Below are 26,122 nucleotides of genomic sequence, written 5' to 3'. Positions count from 1 at the left end.
TCATTTTTCTTCTTGTTCTTTTGCCTATTACCTTAAGTCTGTGATCTCCCTTCAGCCATTGGAAATGATTCCCTTTATCTACCCTGTCTAAACACTTCCTGATTTTAAACACTTCTATCAAATCTCCTCTTAGCCTTCTCTGCTCTAAGGAAAACAAACCAATAAATAAAAGGCAAGGATAAAATTGAGCTAAAACAAAAAGACATTTGCAAAGTGTATAAACAATAAAGGAAAGGATGGCAAAAGAGAACATGAAAAGTTTAGGAAAGAGGTAAAGAGGCAATGAGGGCATAGGAAATAAAAGTATCAAGAATATAAAAATGAACAATTATGTATTATACACGTACATGATTAACAAAAGGAGAATTAAGACAGGGATAAGGCCACCAAGAGATAAGACAGATAAACTCACGGGAGATGATACTGAAATGTCAGGGATATTGAATAGATAAATAATTTGCCTCAGTTTTCATTGAAGAGGCTAACAGAAAAAATGATAACAATCAAGTGGACTGCATCTGTTCAAGAAGGCAGCTCACCACCACCTTCTCAAAGGCAACTAAGGATGGGCAATAAATGCTGGCCTAGCCAACGAAGCCCACGTGCCATGAATGAATAAAAAAAAGAAGATACTGAACAAAGTAACAAAACTTAAGGACTCCTGATGGATTGCACCATGAATACTCAAGAAAACCAGGGAAAAGATAGTAAAATCAATGTTATCTATGTATATATTGAACCATTTAATTATGCTAATTAGACTTGCCTTTGCACATTTACATTAGTTTGTGTGGCAAGTTGCTGAAAGTGCAAACTTGCACTGACAATGAGGGAAACAGGGCTTCCTGAAACCTCAATGAACAAGACAATGCACTCTGTATCTTCTTAACCAATCAGACTGAAGGATTGTGAAAATTAATAGCACAAAGACTGAGAGGGAAAGATACGTTCGAGTTTTTAAATTCAATGCTAAATTAGGTACGGAAGGATAAATAAAGATATAGAACGAAAGATTGGATTAAGAGAGAGAAAGAGTTAGAAAGGAAATGCTGGTTTCTAAAACACTACCAATCCTCAGACTTGCCACTGTTTTTTGCAACATGAGTTGCAACTTTAGTTCATATCTATCATGCAAATACCACATTCTATGGTTTCCAAAGGTGAGTCATGACAGTAAGATGTCATTTTTGCAAAGCTAATGGTGGAGTGCCACAACTGGAAAGAAACATTTTAATGTTTGAATTTAACTGTGAATCCGCCCCTTGCTTGAAATTGCTGTACCATTTTCACATAAGTAATGATGAGCGCCATTGGCTTCACTGTTTCTTTGTCAGAAAAATATGGATCAACTATTCAGTAGAAACATGAACAGTGTCAGAATACTGGTAGCCAGCAGATGTAATTCCTATTTTCAAAAAGCAAAATAGAAGTAATCCAGAAACCTATAGAAAAGCAAGTGACAGCGGGTGGAGGAAATCTGAAATTGGAACAAAAAAAGCTGGAAATACGCAGCAAGTTAGGCAGTATTTGTGTTATGAGAAACTGAGTTAATGGGCTGGATTTTCCCAAAAGGTAGGTTGCCCCACCACTGGGACTAAAAGCGGGTCCCAAGCCCACATAGGCGAATGGTGACCCCTGGGGGATAAAAGTGGTCGGTAATTGGTCCAAAAAGATATTAGAATCTTTGCTAAAAAATGAGAGAACAAAAAAATCTAAAGTTGGCAGATATAATAAAATATAGTCTGCCTCAATTTCTAAAAGGAAGGCCATGTTTAATCAGCCTCATTGTATTCTTTGAAGACATAACAGAAAGATTAGACATAGGCCCTGGAATGAATGTGCTATACATCAAATTTAAGAAAGCCTTCAGCATGGTGGTACATGTGAGATTCATGACAAACATCAGGGTGTGTGAAGTCAGGGGCCAGGCAACAGAATGGATTAAAGGAGGGCTACAAACTAGAAAGCATAGGTAGGAATGAAGGTAAGTTTCTCAAACCTCCAGAAAGTGGGAAGTGCTGTGACCACTGTTTGTCATAAACATTACTGATTTGGACTCAGGAATTAGGAGTATGGCGTTCAAATGTGCAGATGACACCAAACTGGGGGGTGAGTAGGTTGTTGGTGGGGGAGTGGGTAGGTTGTTGGTGGGGGAGTGGGTACGTTGTTGGTGGGGGAGTGGGGGGGGGGGTGTGTGGGGGGGGGGTAGGGTAGCGGTGGGGGGCGGGTGGTGGTGTTGGGGAATAGCTGTTAATATGGAAGCCTGCACCAAAATTCAGTAAAGCCTAAATAAGATTTCAGAGTGGATGGATAAATGGCAAATTAAATTCAGTCTAACCAAGTGTAAGGCAATACATTTTGGTAGGAAAACTCAGGAAAGACACTTATTCCTTAGAAGTTAAAACAACTAAATGGCTACAGAAAAGTCAGGACTGGAAATTAAACATTGCAATAGCATAGTTAGAAAAGATATAGAGGGAAAAAGGACAGATGAAGTAACTATACTTATTAGGGATAACATAACTGCAATTGAAAAAAGGGACACAGCTATCAGCAAGACAAAAATTGAATCCATATGGATAGAGATTAAAAAATTATATAAGATCAGTCACACTAATACTTGTAGTCCACAGATCACCTAATAGTGGAAGGGTGGTAGAAGAGGACATATGCAGACAAATTAGGGAATTGAATTTAAAAAAATAATAAAAATCATGGGGGATTTCAACTACCCTGATATAATTGGACAGAAGAGGTAGGTAAAGGGAATAAGAGAATGGAGTTCCTACAAGGTGTGCAAGATTCCTTTCTAACCCAATATGTAAAAAGCTCAATGAGGGAAGATTCTTGGTTGGATTTAGTCATGGGCAATGAACCAGGGCAGATAAAGTAAGTGAAAGTAAGGAAACAAAGTAATGGTGACCATAACATAATGCACTTTAAAATGATAATAGGGAAGGACATAAGTATGACAAAAAACAGGTTAATAGATTAGAGAAAAGCTGATTTTGAGTGACTGAGAATAGAACTTGGGAATAATAAAATGGGGAAACAATAGTGGCAAACAATGATGCAGAACAACGATAGAAAACATTTAAAACAATGTTCAACAGAGTGCACAGAAAATACATTCCACTAGTAAAACCCCAGGGATAAATAAAAACTTAAGGGAACAATGAAGGGTTAGGAGAGATGCATATATTAAGTACATAGACAGCAAAAGAGTCCATGGAACGGGAGAATACAAAGAGATTAGGAGTGAAGCCAGAAAATACTTAGGAAGGCAAATAGGAACTACAAAATTAAATTTTCAACTAAAATAAAACAAAATAGTAAATATTTTACAAGCACATCAGTAATTAAGGAAATCTGGGGTGGGAATACCACCAGTAAGGACAGGATAATAATAATGATGGAGAGATGGCAGAAATATTACATAATTGCTTTGCTTCGGTGTTTACTGAGGAGGTAGAATAGGTAGTCATGACATTGAATTATAAGATAAGTAAAAAAATAAGTGCATTTAAAATTAAAAAAAAACAGGGCCTGTTAAATAAACTAATTAAACTCAAGGAGGACAATACCCCTGGTCCAGATTAATTTCATCCTTGCATTTTAAAGGAATCTAGGGAAGTGATAGCAGAAGCATCACTACACATACTTAATAATTTGTTAGAAAGAGATGTCATACCAGAGGGTTGGCAGATAGCCGACTTAATTTCTATGTTTAAGAAGGGGGGCACAACATGCCCCGGAAACTATTGACCAGTCAGCTTAACATCAATAATGGAATCCTTACTAAAGGAGAAAATAGAAGAACATCTAATAAAAGAAAAGTATAATAATGAATAGTCTGTATGGATTTCAAAAGGCAAAATCTTACTTGACCAACCTTATTGAATTTTTGAGGAGGTAACAGAGAGAGTAGACAATGGTAATGTAATAGATGTAATTTATCTGAATTTTCAAAAGGCCTTTGTTGAGGTGCCCCATAATAGACTAATGAATAAAGTGAGAGAATGCGGAGTCATGGGACAGATGACAGAATGGACTGCTAGCTGGCTTCAGGACAGAAAGCAAAGAGTGGAGTGAAGATAAGTTATTCAGGGTGGCAGAAGGTGGGAAGTGGTGATTCACAAAGGACCACTGCTGTTCACAATTTACATTAATAATCTGGACTTTAGAATCAAATACACGATATAGATGCATTGATGGAGAAGCTAAACAAGCATATGAGGAAGAAATGAATAGAGGGTTACGATGAAGGATTTAGATGAATAAAGATGGGAGGAGATTTGAGTGGTTCATAAACACCAGCATGGATTGCTTGGGCAGCATGACCTGTTTCTGTGCCATATATCCTATGTATGTAGTCTAAGGGCAGGATTTTCCGGTCGTTGGGCGGGTAGGCCCAGAATTGGCCGCGTAACGGCCCACTGCCCGCGATCGGCCCCCAACCACGATTTCACTCAGGCTGGCCAGTTAATGGCCAGCCAGCATGAAATGCATGCTGAGAAGCTCAGTGCTGCTGGGGTGGGGGGAGGGGTGGGGGGGGAGGGGGGTGGTGCGGGAGGAGGGCGAGCGTGAATTCTGCGCATGCGCCGGGGAGCTGCCTCAGGGAGCTGAAGATTTGCACAAACAGAAATAAAGATTTCAAAAATGAGAGAAACATGTCCCCACATATGACTCAGTGACATGAACAGGGACATATTAAAAATGATGTTTCAAAATTTTTACTTTTTTTTAAATTGCTGCTGGAAACCTCATCCTGCCCATGGATGAGGTTTCATAAAATATCCAAAGGCTGCCTGGCAGATTTGCCTGCCTACCAACTGTAAGGTTGGACAGGCAGCGAAAAATTGCTATTAATTAATTGATTAAGGGCCTTAATAGGCCTCTTAATTGTTAGCGGGTATGCTGCCGACTCTCGCTCACGGCCACCAACCAAAATATCATGTGAGTGCGTGATGACGGAGGGACGCTCGCCCGACATCATCATGCACTACTTTATACCCGATTGGGTCAGGTGTGCGCCTGCCTGCGGGATCTAAAATCCTGCTCTAGGAGCAGGATAGAGGTAAGAGAGTTAAGAATATCAATGGATACGTCTTTTATAATGCCAATTCAAGCTAACAAACTATTGGGATTTCTTGAGGGATAGGATAGAAAAACAGAGTGGCAATGTTACATTTATGTGAAAGCTTAGTTAGACCATACTTGGAGTACTGACCTATCAATTTCCATCTCCATGAAAAGAATATTGAAGAACTAGAGAAACTGCAGAAATATTTACAGGGATGCTACCAGATTTGAGAGGATGCAATATCAGGAAAGATTGAGCAGGTTGGGACTTTTCTTTTATCTGGAATGGCAAAAGCTAAGATGAAACCTGACAGAGGGCTTTGAAATTATGAAGGGGTTCAATAGAGTTAACGTGGAGAAACTATTTCAATTTGTAGGCATTTTCAGAACAAAGGGGCATAAATATAAGATAGTGACTAACAGATCAAATAAAAAATTATGGAAGAATTTCTTTGCATAGAGAGTGGTAGGAATGTGAAACTTGCTACTGAACTCATAATGCAGAAAACATCAGTTAAATTCACCATGACAGTTTGAGAATTTGAATTCAGTTAAAAAACATCTAGAAATGAAAAGCTGTGGCTGAATTTTTGGGCCCACAAGAAGCAGGCACAAAGGCAGGCAGGCGCTAAAAATCATGGCACCAGACTCAATGCCAGTTTTCCAGCTCCACCCTGCCTCTGTACCAATTGCCTGGTGGATGGTGGACTGGCAGGATTACCCGCCAGCAAGCAGCAGATAGTCAATTGTCCCTGTTAGTGGCCACTTAAGACCAATTGTCAGAGACCAATTGGAATTTTCCAGTTGGCCTCCAGGTCCCCGCCGATGATGGGGAATAGTGCAGCTACCTGGAGGCAGCCCCAGCATCAGACTGGGGGACTAGTGCTCCAGCCATGTTTAGAGGCCACCCGCTGCCTGCCTGGCTGGGTACCCCCCTGCACACCACCCTACAGTGCAACCCAGGTGCTGGATCTACTTTTAATTTTACATTTCAACAAGTTGGAGAAAGAACGCCTTCATTTTGAGGTGCCTGTTCCCTCACTTACCTTCAGGGACAATCCCTGATGAATATTATAAGCATCCACGCCAATTTTTAAAAAAATCATTCATGGAGTGTGGGCATCACTGGCTAGGCAAGCATTTATTGCCCACACCTAATTGTTCTTGTTCAGAGGGCATTTTTGTTTATTAAATTTTTTTTTAAAGAGTCAACCACATTGTGGGTCTGGGGTCACATGTAGGCCAGACTTCCTTTCTGAAAGGATATGAGTGAACTAAATAGATTTTTACGGCAATCAATTCATGGTCATCATTAGACTTTTAATTGCTGATTTTTATTGAATTCAAATTCCACCATCTGCCATGTTGGGAGTATTACCCTGGGACTCTAGATTACCAGTCCAGTGACAATACCACTATGCCAACACCTCCCCATATGATAATAGGTGAAGTCAAAACTGAGAGAGTGTCTTTCCTTGCAGTGAGAGAGTTTTGATTTAGTACAGAGTCAACACTCCTCCCCACCACCAGTGTCCCAGCTATCCCCATTTATATGCTCTTTTTGAGTAAATCAATAACAAAGAGGGACAAATTAATAAATTAACAAAAGATTAAATGAACAAACAAATGGGGTAGCCTTTAAAGGGGACTGCAGCAAAAAAAAAACCCACAGAGGAAACTTACAAAGGTCAAACCAAAATATGATTGTGGGGATCAATAATGCACCCCAGTCCCTGTGATTCCTGCTGGTCATGGAAGGCCTCCACCAGTGGCAGATACTGCCTGTTCCCTCTCTAAGGACACTCGGCGGCACTATCTACATTTATAACTCTTTCGGAGTCCACCAAATAAACTAAATTAACAAAATAGGGAACTGTAAAACTAAAGACAAATTTTAAAGGAAACTTACAAACATCAAATCAAAATGTGATTAAGGGGGTTGATAAAACGCTCCAGTCCCCGCGGTGCCCACCGGGCACGAAAGGCCTCCACCAGTGGCGGACACCCTCTCTAAGGACACTCGACTGTGCTATCCACATTTATAGGTGTACAAATATCCATCATCTGTTTAACAGTGTAATTGCTATTAAATCGTAACAATGTAATCGTCATTAACATTGACAAGTGACTGCTCCCCACACAGCGCGGGTTTCTGATTCCCATTTGAGCTTAACAGCAGGTTAATCCTGCAGGGAAAATCCTGCCTCTGCTGTCAAGGAAACTGACCATGAAGTTGTTGCTAAAACTTAATTGGTTTATTAATGACATCTAGAAAAAGAAGCCAGCAGCTCTTAACTGATCTACTAATTATGTGACTCCAGTGCTCCGTATGTGATTCCACTAACATGGTGGGGAAAATAGACAAGCATATGAGGGGGAAGGGTTACGAAAGGAGATCTAGATGGGAGGAGGCTTGAGAGGAGCATAAATTTCAGCATGACGTGTTGGGCCGAATGACCTGTCTCTGTGCACAATATCCTACGTAATTCTATGATTCTTATCTATTCCTTGAAGTAGCTACTCAATTGCATCACATTGTTACAAGGAATTCAATGGTTTAAAAAGTCCCATCTCCACCTTCTCAGAGGAACCATGGAAGGAAATAAATGTTGACCATTCTTTGGAATGAATAATGAAAAATAAAGAGTGACTGAAGCACGTAGCATTGACACATTTAAGGGGAGGATCAATGCTTGCATGAGGGAGAAGCAAATAGAGAAACGTTGGGGCAAGGTGGAAAGAGGTAATTAGAGTAGCATTTGTGTATTGAGTATAAACACCAGCATAGTCAGTTGAGCTAAATGGTTTGTTTCTGTATATAATTCTATGGGCAGGATTTTACGCATCGGTGAGCAGGGATGGGGCCCGTTCGCCGACATGTAAAATAATGCGTGGTGATGTCGGGGGGAGCTTCCGACATCACCGCACCCCATTTAAATTTTCAGGAAGGCGGGGGCACAGCGAAATCAGCTGCGTGCCTGCCAACCTGTCAATGGCCAATTGAGGCCATTGACAGAGTCAATTGAGTAATTAAAGGACCTGCCCATCCAACCTTAAGGTTGGTGGGTAGGCCAAGAGCCCTGGCGCGAATTAGACAAAGCATGAAACCTCGTTCATGGGCGGGATGAGCTTTCATGTAGGTTTTTAAAAATTTAAATAAAGTTTTTGTAAAAATTACAGACATGTCCCAACTCATGTGACATTATCACATGAGGGGACATGTTAGGGAAATTTTATTTTTCTATTTTTAGGTTTTTAACATTTAGAGCCGATCTCCCTGAGGCTGCACTTAGCCTCAGGGAGATGAGTGCGCTCTTTTGTGTGCATGCGCGAAAGAGCGCATTCTCGATTTTGGGATTCCACCCCCCCCACACACACAGGGAGCGCATAGCGCTTCTGTGCAGACGTCACGCTGGGTGGGCCTTAATTGGCCTGCCCACGTAAAATGGTGCGGCGCCCCCAATTGGGGGCACCGATCTGAAACGCCTTCAACTTTGCCCCCAACGGGGGAAAATTCAGCCCTATCAGATCATCAACATTTGGGGAAGCAGAAATGCTTAGTAGAGCTGGAGAATATTTTACAATTTATACATGTGGAGTAATACGCTTTTTGCAGTATAGTTATGTTTATCAGACCTGTGTAAGTAATTGTATTGTGTGTTTCCAAAACATCATCACAACTTTTCCATACTGGCTAACACCAATGGTGATGTCCCTTCAATAAATTGCATTGGCAGTTGTGTGTAAGCATCATTTGATTTTTTTTCCCCCTAGCCCATGTTCTCGCCTGAAGGTGTCAAGGCCTTGCTGAGTTCAGTTCCATTTTGCCCAAGCGACCATTATTCATATATGATCCTTGATATTGAATTGGCAAGTTATTTCTTCTCAGGGATGCATACAGGGACAAACATCAACTGATGCTGAATGATAATTAACTGAGTGAAAGGTGCTCTTTGGTCTGGCTGAAAATTGTTGGTCTTCCAGTGCAAAGGGTTATCCACAACTTAGTGTTGCAGACTGACATATTCTAAGGTCCAGGATTACATGTTGAGGGACACACTAAAGGGGCAGCTGCTGCAAAGGCGCAGAGGGGAAAGGGCATAGTCCAAGGCCTGCCTGCCCTAGTACATTCGAGGGGCTGGAAAATGGGTAAAACTCCTTGGGCTGTATGCTTGACATGTAATGAAACTTGCAACTATTAATTGTTACAGGTAACTGTAATAGTTAGCTATTAACTGTTACAATTAGCTATTAACTGTAACTAGTAATTATAAATGTAGTGAGTAACACAGTGCTGGAAGAAACTAATTTGGTTTGCACCTTATGCAGTGTCAACTTTTGAACAATGATGTAATGTACTTTTATAAATGAATAAAGTATATTTACTTGGTGTGGGGAGGTGATGGTTGGATTTCATGGGGTGCTTTGGTTCCCACACCTTGCACCTAAAAAGTCGTTGGCAAGCCTGTCCATGATCCTGGGCTAAAATGGGCCTCCCCCGGTTGTGGGTAAAATATGGCAAGGGGCGGGATGAAGCCCTTAAGTGGCCATTGCTAGGCCACTTAAGGGCCTCAATAGGCTGTCTGACCCTCCTTGCATCTGTAAACTTTCAAACAGATTGGGGGCGGATGGGTAGGTAGCGAGAATGTCATAGGTTGCATTTTAGGACCCTGCCTCTGCCTCCAAACCCACCGACTGGGGAGCATAAAAATCAGCCTGGGGAGTTTTGAGTTCTTGGCTGCATATGATGAAGAATTTATTTTAAGTGAATGAGAAAAACTTAATCAAACTGAAAAGCAGGGCAATAATATGATTTTTATAAAATTATGACAACTTACACACTGACAGACTGGTAAATAACATGGTTAACAATTCGCAAACTGACTGACATTAAATGCACAATTAAGTTTCAGTTGGCCTTAATCTGATGTGATTTTCTCCTATACTATTAGGTTTTTTGGAGCCTCGTACTTTGCCCAGTGGAGGTCTTATTCCTTTCGTTCAGAGCCTCTTTTGTGACATTGGTTCTCAATGTCAGAGCACGGAGTTCACAGGAGCAGAGAACTCTCCCAAATCCAGGTACAAACTCTAAAATGTTGTCTTTGTTTCATACCCAGGAAGGAAAAAAAACTTGAAATAAGACTTGTTATGACATGATTTACTTAAAGACACGTAGGGCTGGATATTAACTCCGAGATAGCGAGGGTTTGGAAAAATGGGTTTCTCTCAGGTCATGTTGAATTTAATGGCAGGAAGGAGAGGAAGGAGATTGGGATCAGAAAGGCCGGGGTTTGGGCGGCACGATCAGAGGCCAGAGGCAAGGTCAGTTCCAAGATATGGGAAGATCAGAGGGTGATTGGAAGGGTCAGTGTACATTTGGAGGCTTTGTGTGTTACAAGGCAGCTAGCCAGGCAGTGAAGGATAGATCTGGAGCCAAGTCTTTATTCACTTGCAAGCCTTTATACACACTACAACTTAAATCCAACAACCACAGTTTCAGCTTGATTCTATCTTTCGGAGGACAGATGAATTCCTAGTAATTCCCACCACCTGATTACAACTATACACCCAATTAATATATAATTAATTGTAATTGGGCGAGTTCAGAAGAGTTGAGGAAGATCGGAAGATTGGTTGTTGGATTATATGGGTTGGTGAAGTAGGTAAACTAAACCCAGCAGATAATTATAAAATCACTTACCTTGTGGATCCAGAAGTCTTCACCTCCATTTAGCTGTTGGGTCTCCAGAGTCAAGTTTAAAATGTTGGTTATATGTGAGGCACACAGCCTCTTCATAATATTTAACTCTCCAGCTGCCCTCCTTTATTCAAACCAAATGTAGATGGGTTAGAGGGGGATTCAGATTTTTAACATTTTAACATCCCATCTCATTGAACCATTTTCCACCTTGCGTGGTAGCATTTTGCCTTGTTGGGCCCAAACCTATAGTGAATGCTATTTGAAAATAGGGCCAAGTTTCAAGAATGTTGGACACCACAGTGACTTTATTTTTATAATCTGGATTAGCATATACCCCATCTAAATTGGGAATTTGCTGTTAGAGATACTGCTTTAGATTTTGGCCAACTTCCAATATAAATATAAAAATAGAGTGCAGCCAGTTTGGTGGAGTACATCCCTCTGATGGCAGCGCTGCTGCAGTTGTTAAATTAAAGTCTTTAATTGGGAGCAGAGAAATGTAGGAATGGGAGTAGTCCGTTCAGCCCCTCAAGCATTTTCCACCTTTCAATTAGATCAAGCCTGATCTGTATTTCAATCTGATTTACCCATCTTTGTTCCATATCCCTCACCTAACAAACATCGATTGATAATAAAAACAGAAAATGGTGGAAATACTCAGCAGGGTAGGTAACATCTGTGGAAAGAGAAATAGACTTAACCTTTCATCAGAATTAGGAAAAGTTAGAGATGTTATAGGTTTTAAACAAGTTGAAGAGAGGAGGGTGGGTAAAATGAACAAAAGGTGACAAGGTGAAAGGGAGGAGAGAATAAATGAAACCTTTAAGATACTGAGGAGTCTTGACAGGATGGATGTGGAGAGGATGTTTCCTCTTGTGGGAGAATCTAGAACTAGGGATTACTGTTTAAAAATAAGGGTTCACTCATTTAAGACAGAGATGAGGAGAAATTTTTTCTCTGAGGGTTTTGAATCTTTGGATCTCTCTTCCTCAAAAAGTGGTGGAAGCAGAGTCTTTGAATATTTTTAAGGCAGAGTTAGATAGATTCTTGATTAACAAGGGGGTGAAAGGTTATCGGGGGTAGGCAGGAGTGTGGGGTTGAGATTACATTCAGATCAGCCATGATCTTATTGAATGGCGGAGCAGGCTCGAGGGGCCGAGTGGCCTACTCCTGCTCCTAATTTGTATGTACTTATAGCAAAAACATTTATGGTGCAAGGCCAAAGGGAGTGGTAAAGAAATAAACAAAGTATCTAGTGGATGTTTGAATGGCAGAATTATGAACAGCTGCAGTCCGAGAGCAAGATGAAAAGGAAAATAAAAGAGAAATAAGATCAAAAGGCCAAAGCCAGCAGAGACAAAGTAAACAAAATGGGGGCAGAGATTACTATCTAAAACCGTTAAATACAATGTTGAGTCCAGAAAGGTGTAAAAGTATTTAAGTGTCCAGCTGAAAGAGAAGGTGCTACTCCTTGAGAGCTTATGTTGAGCTTCATTGGAACACTGCAGCAGGTCAAGAACAGAAAGATCAGAGTGGGACCAAGGTGGAAAAATGACAGGCGACTTGGAAGCTCAGAACCACACTTGCGGACTGGATGGAGGTGTTCTGCAAAGCAGCCACCCAGTCCGCATTTGGTCTCTCCACCGTAGAGGAGACATTATTGAGCAGCGAAAAATGTTTTCAGTTGTCTGCCTATCAAACTGAAATGTTGGATTGCAGATGTGCACCTTTCACTGCCCCAGTGGAAGTCACATTTTTGGTACAAACTTGTACCTGTCCACGTTCGGTCAAGAATGTTTCCTGAGTACTTTTTTTTTAATATGTGGAAAATTTATACAACAGCAATTGGGCAGTATCCATGGATTTAGAAATATTGGCTAAAATCAAGCATCTTTTATGATGTTCCAGAGAGTGATAGAGCACAAAGTAGATGGATGTCCCTGCAATGCACAGATCCAGTCAGTGCCATTTTTATTGTGTCTTATCTTTTAGTAGAATGCAAACTTTTCCATATTGGTACACTTGCAAGATTGCATGTTACCTACCTATGTTAGATTCATGCCATTTGCAAAATGCACATCTCAGTAATCTTTACTTTTTTTGCAGGTCATCACTGGCCTTCACAGATGAGAGTGGGGTCAACATCCTGGCATTAATAGAAGAGCTAGGAAAGGACATTAATGAAACCTTGGAAAAAGCATCCAACTTACAAATTAATTTAGATCAATTGCTTGGAAATTCAGGTAATGTTGTGTGCATTGTAAAATGTTTTACTTCAGTTGACATTTTGACAAAGTATCCCTAAATTTCAGCAATAATTAGTTATAGTCATTTGGTAGTACAGAACCTGAGTATTGCTGAAAAAAGAGACATGTCTAAGCTTTTCGTCTTGCACTCATCAGGACACTTCACAAGAATACCAATATAAGGGGAAAACAACAGTTATACTGTATATGAAGACAGTGCTGATTGGTAGGCAAGTGGCATTGCCATGGAGAATGCAACAGTAATGATGACTGACAGTTAATTGCCAAGCATTGGCAATAAAATGCATGCCATTCTTAATGACAGGTCCAAATTCATATCCATTGGACCTGCCAGTCAACATGACTGGACAACCTTGCTTGAAAGTAAGCTTAAAAAACATTTACTGGACTTCTGTAAGCGCGATAAGCTACCGCATGATATATATGACAGGGCTCACCCTCACGGTTCACTACGTCCGCATAAATATGAGCTGCCAAAGACACACAAAAGTGATGCCCCTTTACGCCACATCTTATCTATGATTGGTTTTGCAATACATGAATTGATCAAATGGTTGGGTGAATTGCTACACAAGTTTTCCACATACACTATAAAGGACTGCTTCACATCTGCGAAGACCAAACAGGACTTGTATATCGATAGCAGTGCTGTGTCCATGTGCTCATTTGACATTGCTAGCCTATTCGCCAATGTTCCACTTAAGCAAGCCATAGATATTTGTGCTGCAGCACTACATCATGGCGATCTGGACCTGCCACCGTTGCAGGAATCAATATTCATCGAACTTATGAACTCGGCAACTCGTGCAGTTTAGTTTAGCGTTAGTGGCACCATGTATGTCCAAATCAATGGTGTTGCCATGGGATCCCCTCTAGGCCCAGCTCTCGCAAACATCTTTGTTGGGTTCCAGGAAAAATGTGTCTTTGATGGAAGATACTAACCTCCTATCCCTCGCATATTTCTGGTAGGTGGATGATGCATTTGCTATATTTAACTCTGCAGCTGCATGTAACAATTTCCTTACATGCCTTAATGGACTCGATCCTGTGCTCAAATTCACTTTTGAAATGGAGCAGTCAAATGAATTCCCCTTCCTTTACTTACTAGTTGAGAAATCTGCCAGGGGATTCACTACCAAGGTCTACTGCAAGCCTACCTTCACTAGCTAATAAATGCATTGGGTTCCACACACTATAAGATTGGTCTTATCGGCAACCTTGTAAATAGAACCTGAGCCATTTGCTCACCATGCAAGCTTGATTCTGAAATAGGGCACATCAAAGGCATCCTGCAGGATAATGGCTACCCTGATCAGATTATTTCATGCTGTATATCATGCAAATTCCTGAACAGGCCTAAGGCCATCATTTTCGACCCTGAAGAGTGCCCAGTCTACCTCACATTATTCTGGGAAGGGCAAGGTATCTCAGCTGTTTCACGTTGCTACTATGCAGTAGCAACACGAGTGGTATTCACCACTAACAGGATGCTGCCATCAAGCCAAAAAGACATTCTGTCTATCTCACAAATTAATAATGTGGCATATGAATTTCAGTGCTAGTGTGATGCTAGGTATGTGGGCCGTATGTCCCAAAGACTGGTGGATCATATCAAATAGCATGTCCCAGCCACTGTTCACAACGGACTCGCCTGTGCTTGCCAAACTCAAAACACAGTGCCCAACATTAGATGTGATTCCGCGATTGAACAATATTTGCTAAATAATCCTCAGTGTGCTAATAATTATGCTGACAACCAATTTAAGATTGTCAGTTGGGCTCGCAGTGTGACACATTTGAGTACACTGGAAGCTACATATATTAATACACAGGGCTCTGTTCTTTGCAGACAGAAAGAACATGTACACACATTGGCCTGAATCTTCTGGTTGGGGTGCTGGGGCGGGCCCCACTCGCCAATGCGTAAAATGACGCGGGGTGATGTCGGGCATGCGTTCTAAGGTCACCGTGCGTCATTCCGGCCTTCAGTTCGGCGGGCGCGCATCGGAGTCGGCTGCACACCCACCAAACTGTCAACGGCCTATTAAGGCCATTTAACAACCAATTAAAAGAATTAACAGAGCTGCCCGTCCAACCTTAAGGTTGGCGGGCAGGCGAAGAGCCCAGGCGGCCTTCACCTTTATCATGAAACTTCATTCATGGGCGAGATGAGGTTTCATGAAGGATTTATAAATCAAATAAATTTTTTTATTAAAATTCATTGACATGTCCCAGCTCATGTGACCTTGTCATGAGGGGACATGTCTGAATAATTTTTTCTATTCTTTTCTTGAAGTTTTCATAATGAAAATAATCTCCCTGAGGCAGCTCCGTGCCTCAGGGATATTTCTGCGCTCTTTTGCGCACATGTGCGCGAAAGAGCACAGGCCCTGCCTCTCCCTCCACCCATCGCCTGCGCAGTGCTTCTGGGTGCATGTCATGCTGGGCGGGCCTTAATTGGTGAGAGTGAGAGGTGATGCCCCTTAAGCTGGCAGTGAGTGAGATGCCAGTGAATGTGTGATAGGCCTATGAGTGTGTGAGTTTAGAGTGATGGGATGTTTGACTTACCCTGACAGCACAGATGAGATCATCCATTTACTTTTTGCGCCCACTCCCACCCAGCCCGCATGATGGGGAAAAAATTCTCCCCATTGTGTCTGTTTCAGCCAAACAAAATAAGTGACAACCATTCGCTGACTCTTTCCTCAGGGCAATGCCTTGACCAATCAGGGTCAAGCTGCCTGGTTTAAATCTCAAACAATGCTTTGCAGTGAAGTGTCAGTCACCATCACCGGTGCATTCTCCATGGCAACCGTACTTGCCAAGCAATCAGCACTCTCTTCATATACAGGATAAATTGTTGATTTCCCCTTATATTGGCATTCTTGTGAAGTGTCCTGATAAGTGCAAGATGGAAAACTTAGACTGTCTCTTTTTTCAGAATACTCAATAATTAGTTCTGTGGAATTGCTTTAATCAGGTGCAAAGGACCTGTATTTGCTTTATGGGAACTCCACGTAAATATTTTGGTTTGGAGCCTTTACGTTTTACTAGATAGTGATACTGATGGTGAAGGGAAACCGGGCTGCCCTGAAAGGAGCCACTTTGCAGGTAAAAGAATTGGATAGATCCAGATGGCAGAAGTGGCCAAATGAACAAAAGGCCTGACCAGGGTGCACCAGGTATGGTGGGAAATGGGGAAGGTCAATACACACTGGCACACCATCAGAAAGGATTGGATGACTTGCGGAATCTAAAGAACTCAACTTAAAAGAGTAGTTCCAGAGGGAGTGACACTTTGCTCCAGGAAATCCCAAGAGTCTAAGACCATACTTCTGCCTGAGTAGCCTTCAGTGTTAAGTCATTTAGATTCCAATTGGTTCCAATTTGTTGCAGGTCTGAGTTGTTCAAATCAAGGAGCCATCTGACCGTGACATCTGTCAAAAATCGATAGAAACACTTTCTAACTTGGAAACGGTGCATTTGAGGGAAAGTCAATGTCCATAAAATGGCCAAATATCAAAGTAAAAATGGAAAAGTAAGAATGGGAATGGAAATCAAATTATGGGGAACTTCAGTAGAACCTTCCCCATTTGACCCAGTAACGGGCAGAATTTAATGTAAGTGACGGGAGTCTTGCTTGCCAGCTGGAGATTGGTGTCATGCCCTTTGGGGAGGCCTGCCGAATTATGAGGCCAAGGCCTCGGGGAGAAATCCTGTCTCCCGAGAGCTGCCAGCTTATCAGAGACTGGCAGCTGTGCATTGCTCAGTGCAGGAAGTGGATGAATGATCTCATCCATGCTGTCGGGGTAACATCCCATCACTCTAAACACCAGTGAGGTAGTGACTGCTGCTGGTAATGCACCCATCCGAGGCCCAAGACCACTAAGACATGCAGGCCACAGGTGAGTGATGGCAGGTGGTGCGGGTCACAGGGGAGGGTGGTCAGCAGCAAGGGCAGGGAGTGGCTCTCAGTGAGTCCCCCTTCCCAAAGCCGGGTCCCTTGCTCAGGCAATGAGTTTGCTTTCTTAAAATTTATTCATTAGCTTGCGGCGTTGTTGGTGAAACCAGCATTTATTGCCCTTCCTGATTGCTCTTGAGAAGATGGTGGTGAGTTGCCTTCTTGAACTGCTGCAGTCCATGGCCGGAATTTTCCCTTAAATGCACTAAGTGCGATGTAGGGCATGAAAAAAAGACATTTTTCCCACCAGCCACAAGGGCAGTTTTTTGTGTCATATCATCCGCTTCCCACATTATTATTTATGAAGCCACAGGAAACCCGCCATAGCACTGGCGGGCATTCTCTGAATCGTCCGCCACACCATTACCTCATTGTTTCCTCACTCCGGGTGCCATATCTAAACTGCAGCCGCGTGCACAGTTCTTAATGCTTGCAGCCCAGGACTGCTCTAGTGAAGACATGGCCCTGAAAGTCAAAAAGAGATCAGTGACTCATCACTGGAATGCCTTTTCAAGGCCCACCGTGATGTCCTCCAACCCCGCTCTGGCCGCAGGAGGTTCAGCAATCTCATCACCCTGTCTTGGGAGGCGGTGGCAGTGGTGATCAGTGCCAAAGCTGCACAGAAGAGATTGGCCATCCAGTGCATGAAGTGGATGAATGATCTCATCCCTGCTGTCGGGGTAAGTCAAACATCCCATCATTCTAAACACGCACACTCACAGGTGCATCACACATTCACTGGCATCTCACTCGCTGCCAGCTCAAGGGGCATCACTGCTCACTCTCTCACACACATTCTCACATCACTGCCTCCTCAGCCCTCACCCACTTGAGGCCACTTGCACAGATCAACATGTGCCCCCCTACACACCCTGGGACACCCCTTTCCCCAGTACAACCCTCGCGATGCAGCCTTTTCCCTTGCCTGAGGCCACTTCCCTCCCTTCCCCAAACAATGGTCTGGCTGGTCTGGTAGGTAGAGACCTGCCTGTGAGTCACCCTAAAAGTGATGTGGTGCTGCCTGTGAAGCTTGGCGCTGATGACCATGAGTGCTGCCCAAAGTAAGGTAGGAAAACAAAGCTCGAAGTCCCAAACAAAGTGCAGGTTGCCAGGTGCACGTCGCTTATGTACATTTGTGAAACATGTTGGTGTGCAATCATGCCAACGTGAGCTCATGATCCAGCGTGGGGGGATGATTCCGGCGAGCAGAACTTATAATGAGATTCTAATGTATTGAAATTAGGTTCCTGACATGCGGCGGTGGGAAATGCAGCCCGCCATTAATGGGTGCAGCGGATGATCACAAACTGGTTTTACGATGATGTAAAAACGGATTTTTGTGATCTCCTGATATTTTCCACTTCCACCCGCCATGATGCCTGCCGCAAACGAGAGCAGAAAATCCCGGCTCATGTGTTGCAGGAACACACACACACAGTGCTGTTAGGAAAGGAGTTCCAGCATTTTGACCAAGCGACAGTGAAGGAACAGCGATTTAATTCCAAGTCATGATGGTGAGTGTCTTGGAGGGGAACGTGTAGGTGGTGATGTTCCCATGTATCTGCTGCCCTTGCCCTTCAAGGTGATATAGGCCCTGGGCTTGGGAGGTGCAGTCGAAGGACCCTCACCGAGTTGCTGCAGTGCATCTAGTATATGGCGCACACTGCTGCCACTATGTATTGATGATGGTCGAGTGAATGTTGAAGGTGGTGGATGGGGTGCCAATCAAATGGGCTGCTTTGTCCTGGATGGTGTCTTGGAGCTGCACTCATCCAGGCAAGTGGAGAGTATTCCATCACACTCCTGACTTGTGGATGGTGGATAGGCTTTGGGGAGTCAGGGGGTGAGCTATTCATCACAGAATTCTCAACCTCTGATCTGCTCTTGTACCCATAGTATTTATATGGCTCGTCCAGTTCAGTTTTTGGTCAATGTTCCTGCGCGACCCCCCCCTCCACCCCACCCCGCCACCCCCCTAAGGATGTTGGTCGTTCTTTAGGGCTTTATTTTTGGGCTTTCTGCATGGGCATTAATTACCCATTTAAGGGCCTCAATTGGTGGCAGGTGGAAAGGCAGTCCATTATCCCTGTCAATCTCAGATTAAGGGGCCAGTCATTTAGGACTAAGATGAGGATACATTTCTTCACTGAAAGGGCTGTGAATCTTTTCAATTCTCCACTAAGGCAGCTGTGGATGCTCAATCATTGGAAATATTCAAAGCAAAGTTCAATAAATTTTTGCGCACCATGAGAATGGAGGAATATGGGGATGGTGCAGGAGGGTGGAGTTGAAGTAGAAAAACAGGCATGATCTAAGTGAATTGTGGAGCAGACTTGAGAGGCCAAGTATCCTACTCCTCTTTTTGTCTTACTAAGAATCTACATTTAGACTGACTTGCTGTCAGCCCTTCCTTCTGTAAACGTGTGTTTTTGCTGCCCTAGCTGGCTGCACTAATTGCCGAGCTTGTTGTTACTTTGTTTCTGATAATCAAAGATTGATCAATTTACCTCAGACCAACAAAATCTGAAATGCTTAAACTTATCATCAGATCCACTCAGGGCTTCAGATTTGTTCCTGGCCCTGTACAATTATGTGGGTATTACGCTCCTAACATTAGTCTGATGGTGTTGTCCAGAATCAGATCTTCTGTACCACACTTGGAGTACTTTGCACTATTCTGGTCTTCATATCTAAAAAAAAGGATATAGAGCCACTGAAGAAGGTGCAAAAGGTTCACAAAGATGATACTAGAACTGAAAAGATATACTTATTAGGAAAGGCTGAACAAGCTAGGGCTCTTTTCTCTGGAAAAGAGAAGGCTGTAGGGTGACCTGTTCCTTTACGCCCTTCCTCCTCACTGTCCAAGGCCCAAAACATTCCTTGAGGTGAAGCAGCAATTTACTTGTACTTCTTACAACTTGGTCTATTATTTTACTGCTCACAATGCAGCCTCCTCTACATTGGGAGACCAAACACAGACTGGGTGACTGCTTGTGCAACACCTCTGCTCAGTCTGCAAGCAAACCCCAGCCTTCCAATCACTTGCCACTTCAGTTCATCACCTTCCTGTCATGCTCATATTTCAGTCCTTGGCCTGCTGCTATGTTCCAGTAAAGCCCAATGCAAGCTTAAGGAACAGTACCTCCTCTTCTGATTAGGTACCTTGCAGCCTTCTGGATTCAACAGTGAGTTCAACAACATCAGACCATGAACTCTGCATGAATAAATGTTTCCTAACTTGACTCCTGAATGCTTGCTCTCTCAGATGAATGTAAAAGACCCCATGGCACCATTTCGAGCAAGAGTGGGGAAGTTATTTCCAGTGTCCTGGCCAATATTTATCCCTTAATCAGCATCACAAAAGCAGATTTTTTGGTCATTATCACATTGTTGCTTCTGTGGGCTTGCTGTGCGCAAAATGGCTGCCACATTTCCTGCATTACAACATTTCAAAAGTACCTCACTGACTGTAAAGCACTTTGGGACATCCGATGGTCATGAAAGGTGTTGTATAAATGCAACCCTTTTTTCATAATGTGATCTCTGGATCCCTGGCAAAGTTTTGGTAAATTTTGTGCTGTGCTCCTTCCAAGGACAGTATATACTTTCAAAGGGGTGGTCACTTTTCCAATTTGTGTGCATACCCATTATCCCTACTCTGCGTCTTCTACTGCCTAACAGGCTGCAAACCAGGTCAATAATTTGTGTGGAATTCATGAACTTTCATTTGAACTAACAGTCCCTTATGTGGAACCATATTGAATGCCCTCTGGAAACCCAAATGTTGGCCTAGCCAGTGATGCCCACGTCCCATGAACAAACAAAACAAAATTATCTATAGGACCTAGAGAAAGGGAGAAACTTACACTGTAGTGTACTGTAGAGAATTCTTAATTCTTTCATATGAAAAGTCATTTTTTATATTGCAAGTTATTTTATTTCATACAGGTTAATAACTCTGTTGAAATGGCAAATGAATGATTTCAAAGAGTGCATTTTACAAATTTGTGCTCCTGACATAAAAGTTTATTTCGTTAGGAGCCCATTTCGCAGGTTTGCTCATGGGGATCAGTGGGTCCTGCAGAACTTTTTATTTATTAAAAGTATTAAAAACATATTTAATGGTTTGATGATGAATTCAGTACAATACAATGTGAAGTCATTTGGCACAGTTCAATGCAATAAAAATATTTTGGTTTAATTTAATTTGATAGTGGTTGATTTAATTCAGTCACATTTCATCTGCAGTTACAACCAACTATGTACAGAATTTTCTCTCCAGCCCGATCAATGTGACAGTGGCAAACATTTGGTTGTCTTCTACAATTGTTGGCTTGAAGGATGAGCCAAGTTACATACATCAAATGAGAATATATTTTTGTTAATTTATGTGCATAGCATTACTGTCAGGTCCTTTCTCAAATGATTCAAATCCATAAAGCCTGGAAATTTTTATCTGGGGTATTTAATTAGCTTGGACTGTTCAAATGGTAAAGTCAAAATGGGCTCTCACAGAGACCAGTTGGACCAGTTAGCTGCTTTAGATGATAACATTATAGGAAAAGACAACTACATATGAAGAAGGTAATCATAAAATTATAATTTAGCGCAGTGATTGGGAACCATTTATTATTTTTTCTGTTTGAGGAGCTACTATATTCCAACACTTACTATAAATGAAAACAGAAATGCTGAAAATACCTAGAGGTCAGAGAGAATTTACGATGAGAGTAACATTGTTAATGTTTCAGCTCAGTGACCTTTCATCAGGACTCCTTTTGTACTTGTATTTTGCTTTTACACTATAAATAAATATTATGTCACTCATTTATTCACTTTTTCATGTATTGTTCAATCAATCTGTTTGGGAGTCACAGCTTATAGAAAGTTCTTTTCTTTGTGTTGCTTTACTGCTTTTGTAAACAAAGAGAATCATCCATGGGATAAATCTAGTAACTAAAGAATTCTAAAGAAACATTTTGTCTCTTTCAGGAGAGACAGGAGGACCAAAAATGTGGAAGGTTTTTTTTAATTGACAATAATATATGAAGTAAAGTTACCAACAAAAATTAGATTTATGTTAAGAGATTTCTTGACAATTTTGTGCCAATCACACAAAGACATTTTTTTTTAGAAAATGGAATAATGGCGACTGCAACTATTTGTCAAATACACACATACAGTGTACTGGAGAAATGTCCTGGGCACGCGAGCAACCAATTATCTAAACATTGGGCAACTATGACACTCTTGAAGCTGTAGAGAACTAAGCTTTATCTATGAGAGTAAAATATAGAAATACAAATATCAACAGTAACAAGGGCAGAAATTATGCAAAAACATAACATGGAGTTCCATCCTTGAACCAAACTATAATCAGATCTCATGAAGTCAATCAAATTTTCTTAACCTTTCCCCTGGATGTTGTTTTTGTGCCATGTGATGATGCAGCAGTCCTACTTGAGCTGATCTAAGTTGTAACCCTCTGTCTGACATGTTTTGTTTTCTTCTTCAGATGTTACCGGACAGCTTCGATTTGGCATGGTAAGTGATTAAATCAATATATCAAATAAAAAAAACCTTTAGGGGAATGTACACATTAAGCTGCCAATTATAGCCATTCTTCAATAAGACTAACATATGCTAAATAGAATATTAAGCCCAAAGTAGCCACTTCAATATTTTCCTTTGTTAGTAAGTTAATTGAAGAAGTTAAGAACATCAGCAAGTCTCCTCATTAATTCAGTGAGCAGTTAAGCATTGAATGGTTTGTGTTGAGTTAGCTGATTTCACTTTGGGTGACCACATGGCCAAGGCTCATGCTTGATCAGTAATGTATGCGTGCGCGTGTGTCTGTATACACATCAGGAACTGTATTATAACAAGGGTGTGAAATTGGTGTATGTCCGCACTGCAAAACAGGCTAATAGTGAATCGTTTCCAATTTTTCGACTCTCATTTCCTATTATCACTACTGCTTTTAGTTAAAAATCTTGGCAAAACTTTCCAAGTCAATGGAAACTAGAAGCTGAAGTGGTGAGAAATTGGCTGTATATTCGCTATGAGCTTGTCCTGGCATAGACCAATTTCAACACCCAACACTTTCAGGAGAGATGGGAGGAACAAAAATGTGGAATTTTTAAAAATATTAAATTATATTGGAATTATATGTAGTTAACTATGTCTACATAATATATAAAGTAGGGCCATGGATGAGGTTTCCTAAAAAATCCAAAGGCCGCTTGGCCTTTTTGCCTGCCCGCCAACCATAAGGTTGGACAGGCAGTGAAAAATTTAATTCAATTGTGATTTTAGTGGCCTTAATTGCCTGTCAATTGTTGGCGAGCATGCTGCTGATTCCCATGCATGCCCGCCGTCGAAAATATTGCGAGTGTGCGTGATGACATTGGGATGCTCGCCCAACATCATTGTGCGCCATTTTACGCTCATTTGGGTCGGGCGCGTGTCCGCCTGACAAGCTAAAATGCTGGCCAATGTTATTGCGATTGTGCAGCTCTCCCTCAAGGCTTCTCCCTGCCTGGTTGATGCTCTGCAACTTCAAAGCTGAAAAAAAATCTTTTTATTAAGCACTTCCACCTCACTGAGGAGGCTTCATGCCAATCCATATTGAAAAACTTGCTCTGAAAACTCTGCTCACATTTTGACAGCTGTGACAAATTCCAGCACAGCAGCTGAAACCATCTACAACATTCTAAAACAATCAACAACATCCTAAATAAAACAACCCCAATATTCTAAAAGAAAAGGTCAATTTTCTCTATCTCCCAATATTAATGGATTCTTTAACATATTCCAGGATCCGGGTCTGCATCTTTGCCAAAAACTAAGCAATTCTTCCTTGGGCCATACACTATTTGTGTACCAGATTTTGTTGAAATCAGTCCATTAGTTTTTGAGATATATTGTTTACAGAGAAACAAACTAACAAACAGGGGCAAAAACATTACCTCTGCTCACCTTCAGTGGCAAAGGTAATTAATAACAGCATAATTTGTTCTAGTTTTACCACTGTAACTCCACCTACCAACACATTTTAATAAATTGTGTCTGTATAATGTGACTATTTTTGTTTGCAACATGATAACCAGGAATTCAAAGGAAAGTAGACATAGTTAACGACATATAATTCCAATATAGTTTGCCTGCCATCCAATAGGAGTGAAAATTACTTGAAATGATCTAGATTGGATTATCTTTGGGTCATATACTAAATGCTTGAATTTGATCCCAGTTCAAATGCTTCACATTCAGCATTTGGTCTACTTAAGCACATGGGGCAGGATTTTTCGGATGATGGGGTTTCCCGCCTCACCACCTGCAGACATTCAATGCTCCTCACTTGGGAGGAAGTCCCGCCTCAGAAAACTGCAGGCCAATCAGATTGACCGACTGGTAGCTCCGTAGTCCCAGCAGTGCCTGTAGCAGCAGTGGCCAGGACTAGGACTACAAGCTGTCTCAGGATTCAAAGTCCCAGAGTCCAAGAGTCCAAGAGCTGAATTTTCCCCCCGTTGGGGGGATTGTGTGCAGGAGGGTGTTAGTGAGTGCAAACCCGATCGGTGCCCCCCAATTAGGTCCACGTCGCCATTTTATGTGGGCGGGGCAATTAAGGCCTGCCCAGCGTGATGCTCACCCAGAAGCACTCTGCGGGTGGGGGGTGGGGGTTCCCTGAGTCCGAGCCTGCGCTCTTTTGCGCATACGCATGTAAAAGTGCAGAAATCTCCCTGAGGGTCAGAGGTGCCTCAGGGAGATCAGTTTGAGATTTGAAAATTTAAATAAAGAAAAAAAAAACTTTAAAAACATGTCCCCTCATGTGACAGTGTCACATAAGCTGGGACATGTCAATGAATTCTTAAAATAATTTTTATTGAATTTTAAAACACTTCATGAAACTTCATCCCACCTGTTGATGAGGTTTCATGAAAAATGCAAAGGCCGTCTGGGCTTTTTGCCTGCCCGCCAACCCTAAGGTTGGACAGGCAGCTCATTTAACTGTTTTAATTAGTTTTTAACAGGCCTCAATAGGCCTTTGACAGTTTGGCGGGCATGTAGCCGAGTTGGCTGCGCGGCCACCGAAGTGAAAATCTAAATGACGCGCGGTGACGTCGGGATGCCTGCCCAACATCACCCCGCGTCATTTTACATGTTGGAGAGCAGGCCCCACCCCCACTCGCTGACCGGAAAATTCTTCCCCAGGACCAGGTAAGTGTGGATGGTCTCATGATGGGGTGGGGAGGTGAGGCTGCGGGAGGTGGGGAGAGAGGGGTGGAGGTCTGATGGAGAAGCCAGTGGGGAGAGGGAGCAGCCCCAAGGGGGAGACCTTTGGAATGGGGCGGCAGCCGATGTGGAAAGGAGGCCACTGAGGGAGGCACCCCCTGCTTCCCACCTGAGGCCCAAGCACGATGGCTTGCTGGGCTCCCTCCTTCCACACCTCCCCCCACCCGTGAATGCCTCTAGCCAGCCTCAAAATTGAGCATGGGTGGGAAACGACTGTTAAGTGGTCATTCATTGCCCACAGAAAGGCCTCAATTGTGGTGCAGGCTGGCCAGCCTAGGCTGAGCCCTACCTAGGCTGAGCCCATCACACCATAAAATTGAGCCCAGATCGGGACAGGCAAGATGGCAGTGGGGAGGACATCCATGGAATTTTATGGACCCCTGCACTGCCAGCAGCGGACTGCAAAATTCTGCCCATGAGCAAGATTTTTTGGATCCTGACGAGTCAGTGGGGAAAGCATTCCCACCAATCACAGCAGCCCCACAGCCATTTAACATTCTGAGGAGCTTTAATTGTCTGGAGACTGGATTCTGTTCCTCACTTGAGTAGAAGTTCCACCTCGGAGAGCTGCCAGCCAATCAGATAGTGTGGGGATCTCACAGTGGGGAGAGGAGGTGAGAGCCTGTGGGGAAGGACCAGGTGGGGATCTTGATGGAGAGGCTAGAGGGGAAGGGAGCATCTGTAGAGGGTGTGAGGTGTGGGGGGTCGTCCAATGTGGAAAGAAGAGGCCCCTTGAGGGAAGCAGCCCACCCCCACCCTTCCAACCTGAGCCCCAAACAGGATGATCTGCCAGCATCTCCTCTGCCCCTGAACTCC

General features: G+C 42.6%; 1 protein-coding gene across 1 annotated transcript in view; it reads left to right on the top strand.

Annotated features, from left to right (window-relative positions):
- Positions 1–26,122, top strand: part of LOC144674147 (ATP-binding cassette sub-family A member 13-like) — a 76,998-nt gene that overhangs the window by 2,356 nt on the left and 48,520 nt on the right. The window contains exons 3-5 of the mRNA XM_078535639.1: positions 10,035–10,161; positions 12,890–13,026; positions 22,527–22,555. Coding sequence (XP_078391765.1) covers positions 10,035–10,161; positions 12,890–13,026; positions 22,527–22,555 — 293 coding nt within the window. The remainder of the gene's footprint in view (positions 1–10,034; positions 10,162–12,889; positions 13,027–22,526; positions 22,556–26,122) is intronic.

The sequence above is a fragment of the Cetorhinus maximus genome, chromosome 3, assembly GCF_964194155.1.
Source record: "Cetorhinus maximus chromosome 3, sCetMax3.hap1.1, whole genome shotgun sequence".
In the NCBI taxonomy this organism is placed as follows: domain Eukaryota; kingdom Metazoa; phylum Chordata; class Chondrichthyes; order Lamniformes; family Cetorhinidae; genus Cetorhinus; species Cetorhinus maximus.
Note: the sequence above shows the minus strand (reverse complement) of the source record. Positions and strands in the feature narration are given on the sequence as shown.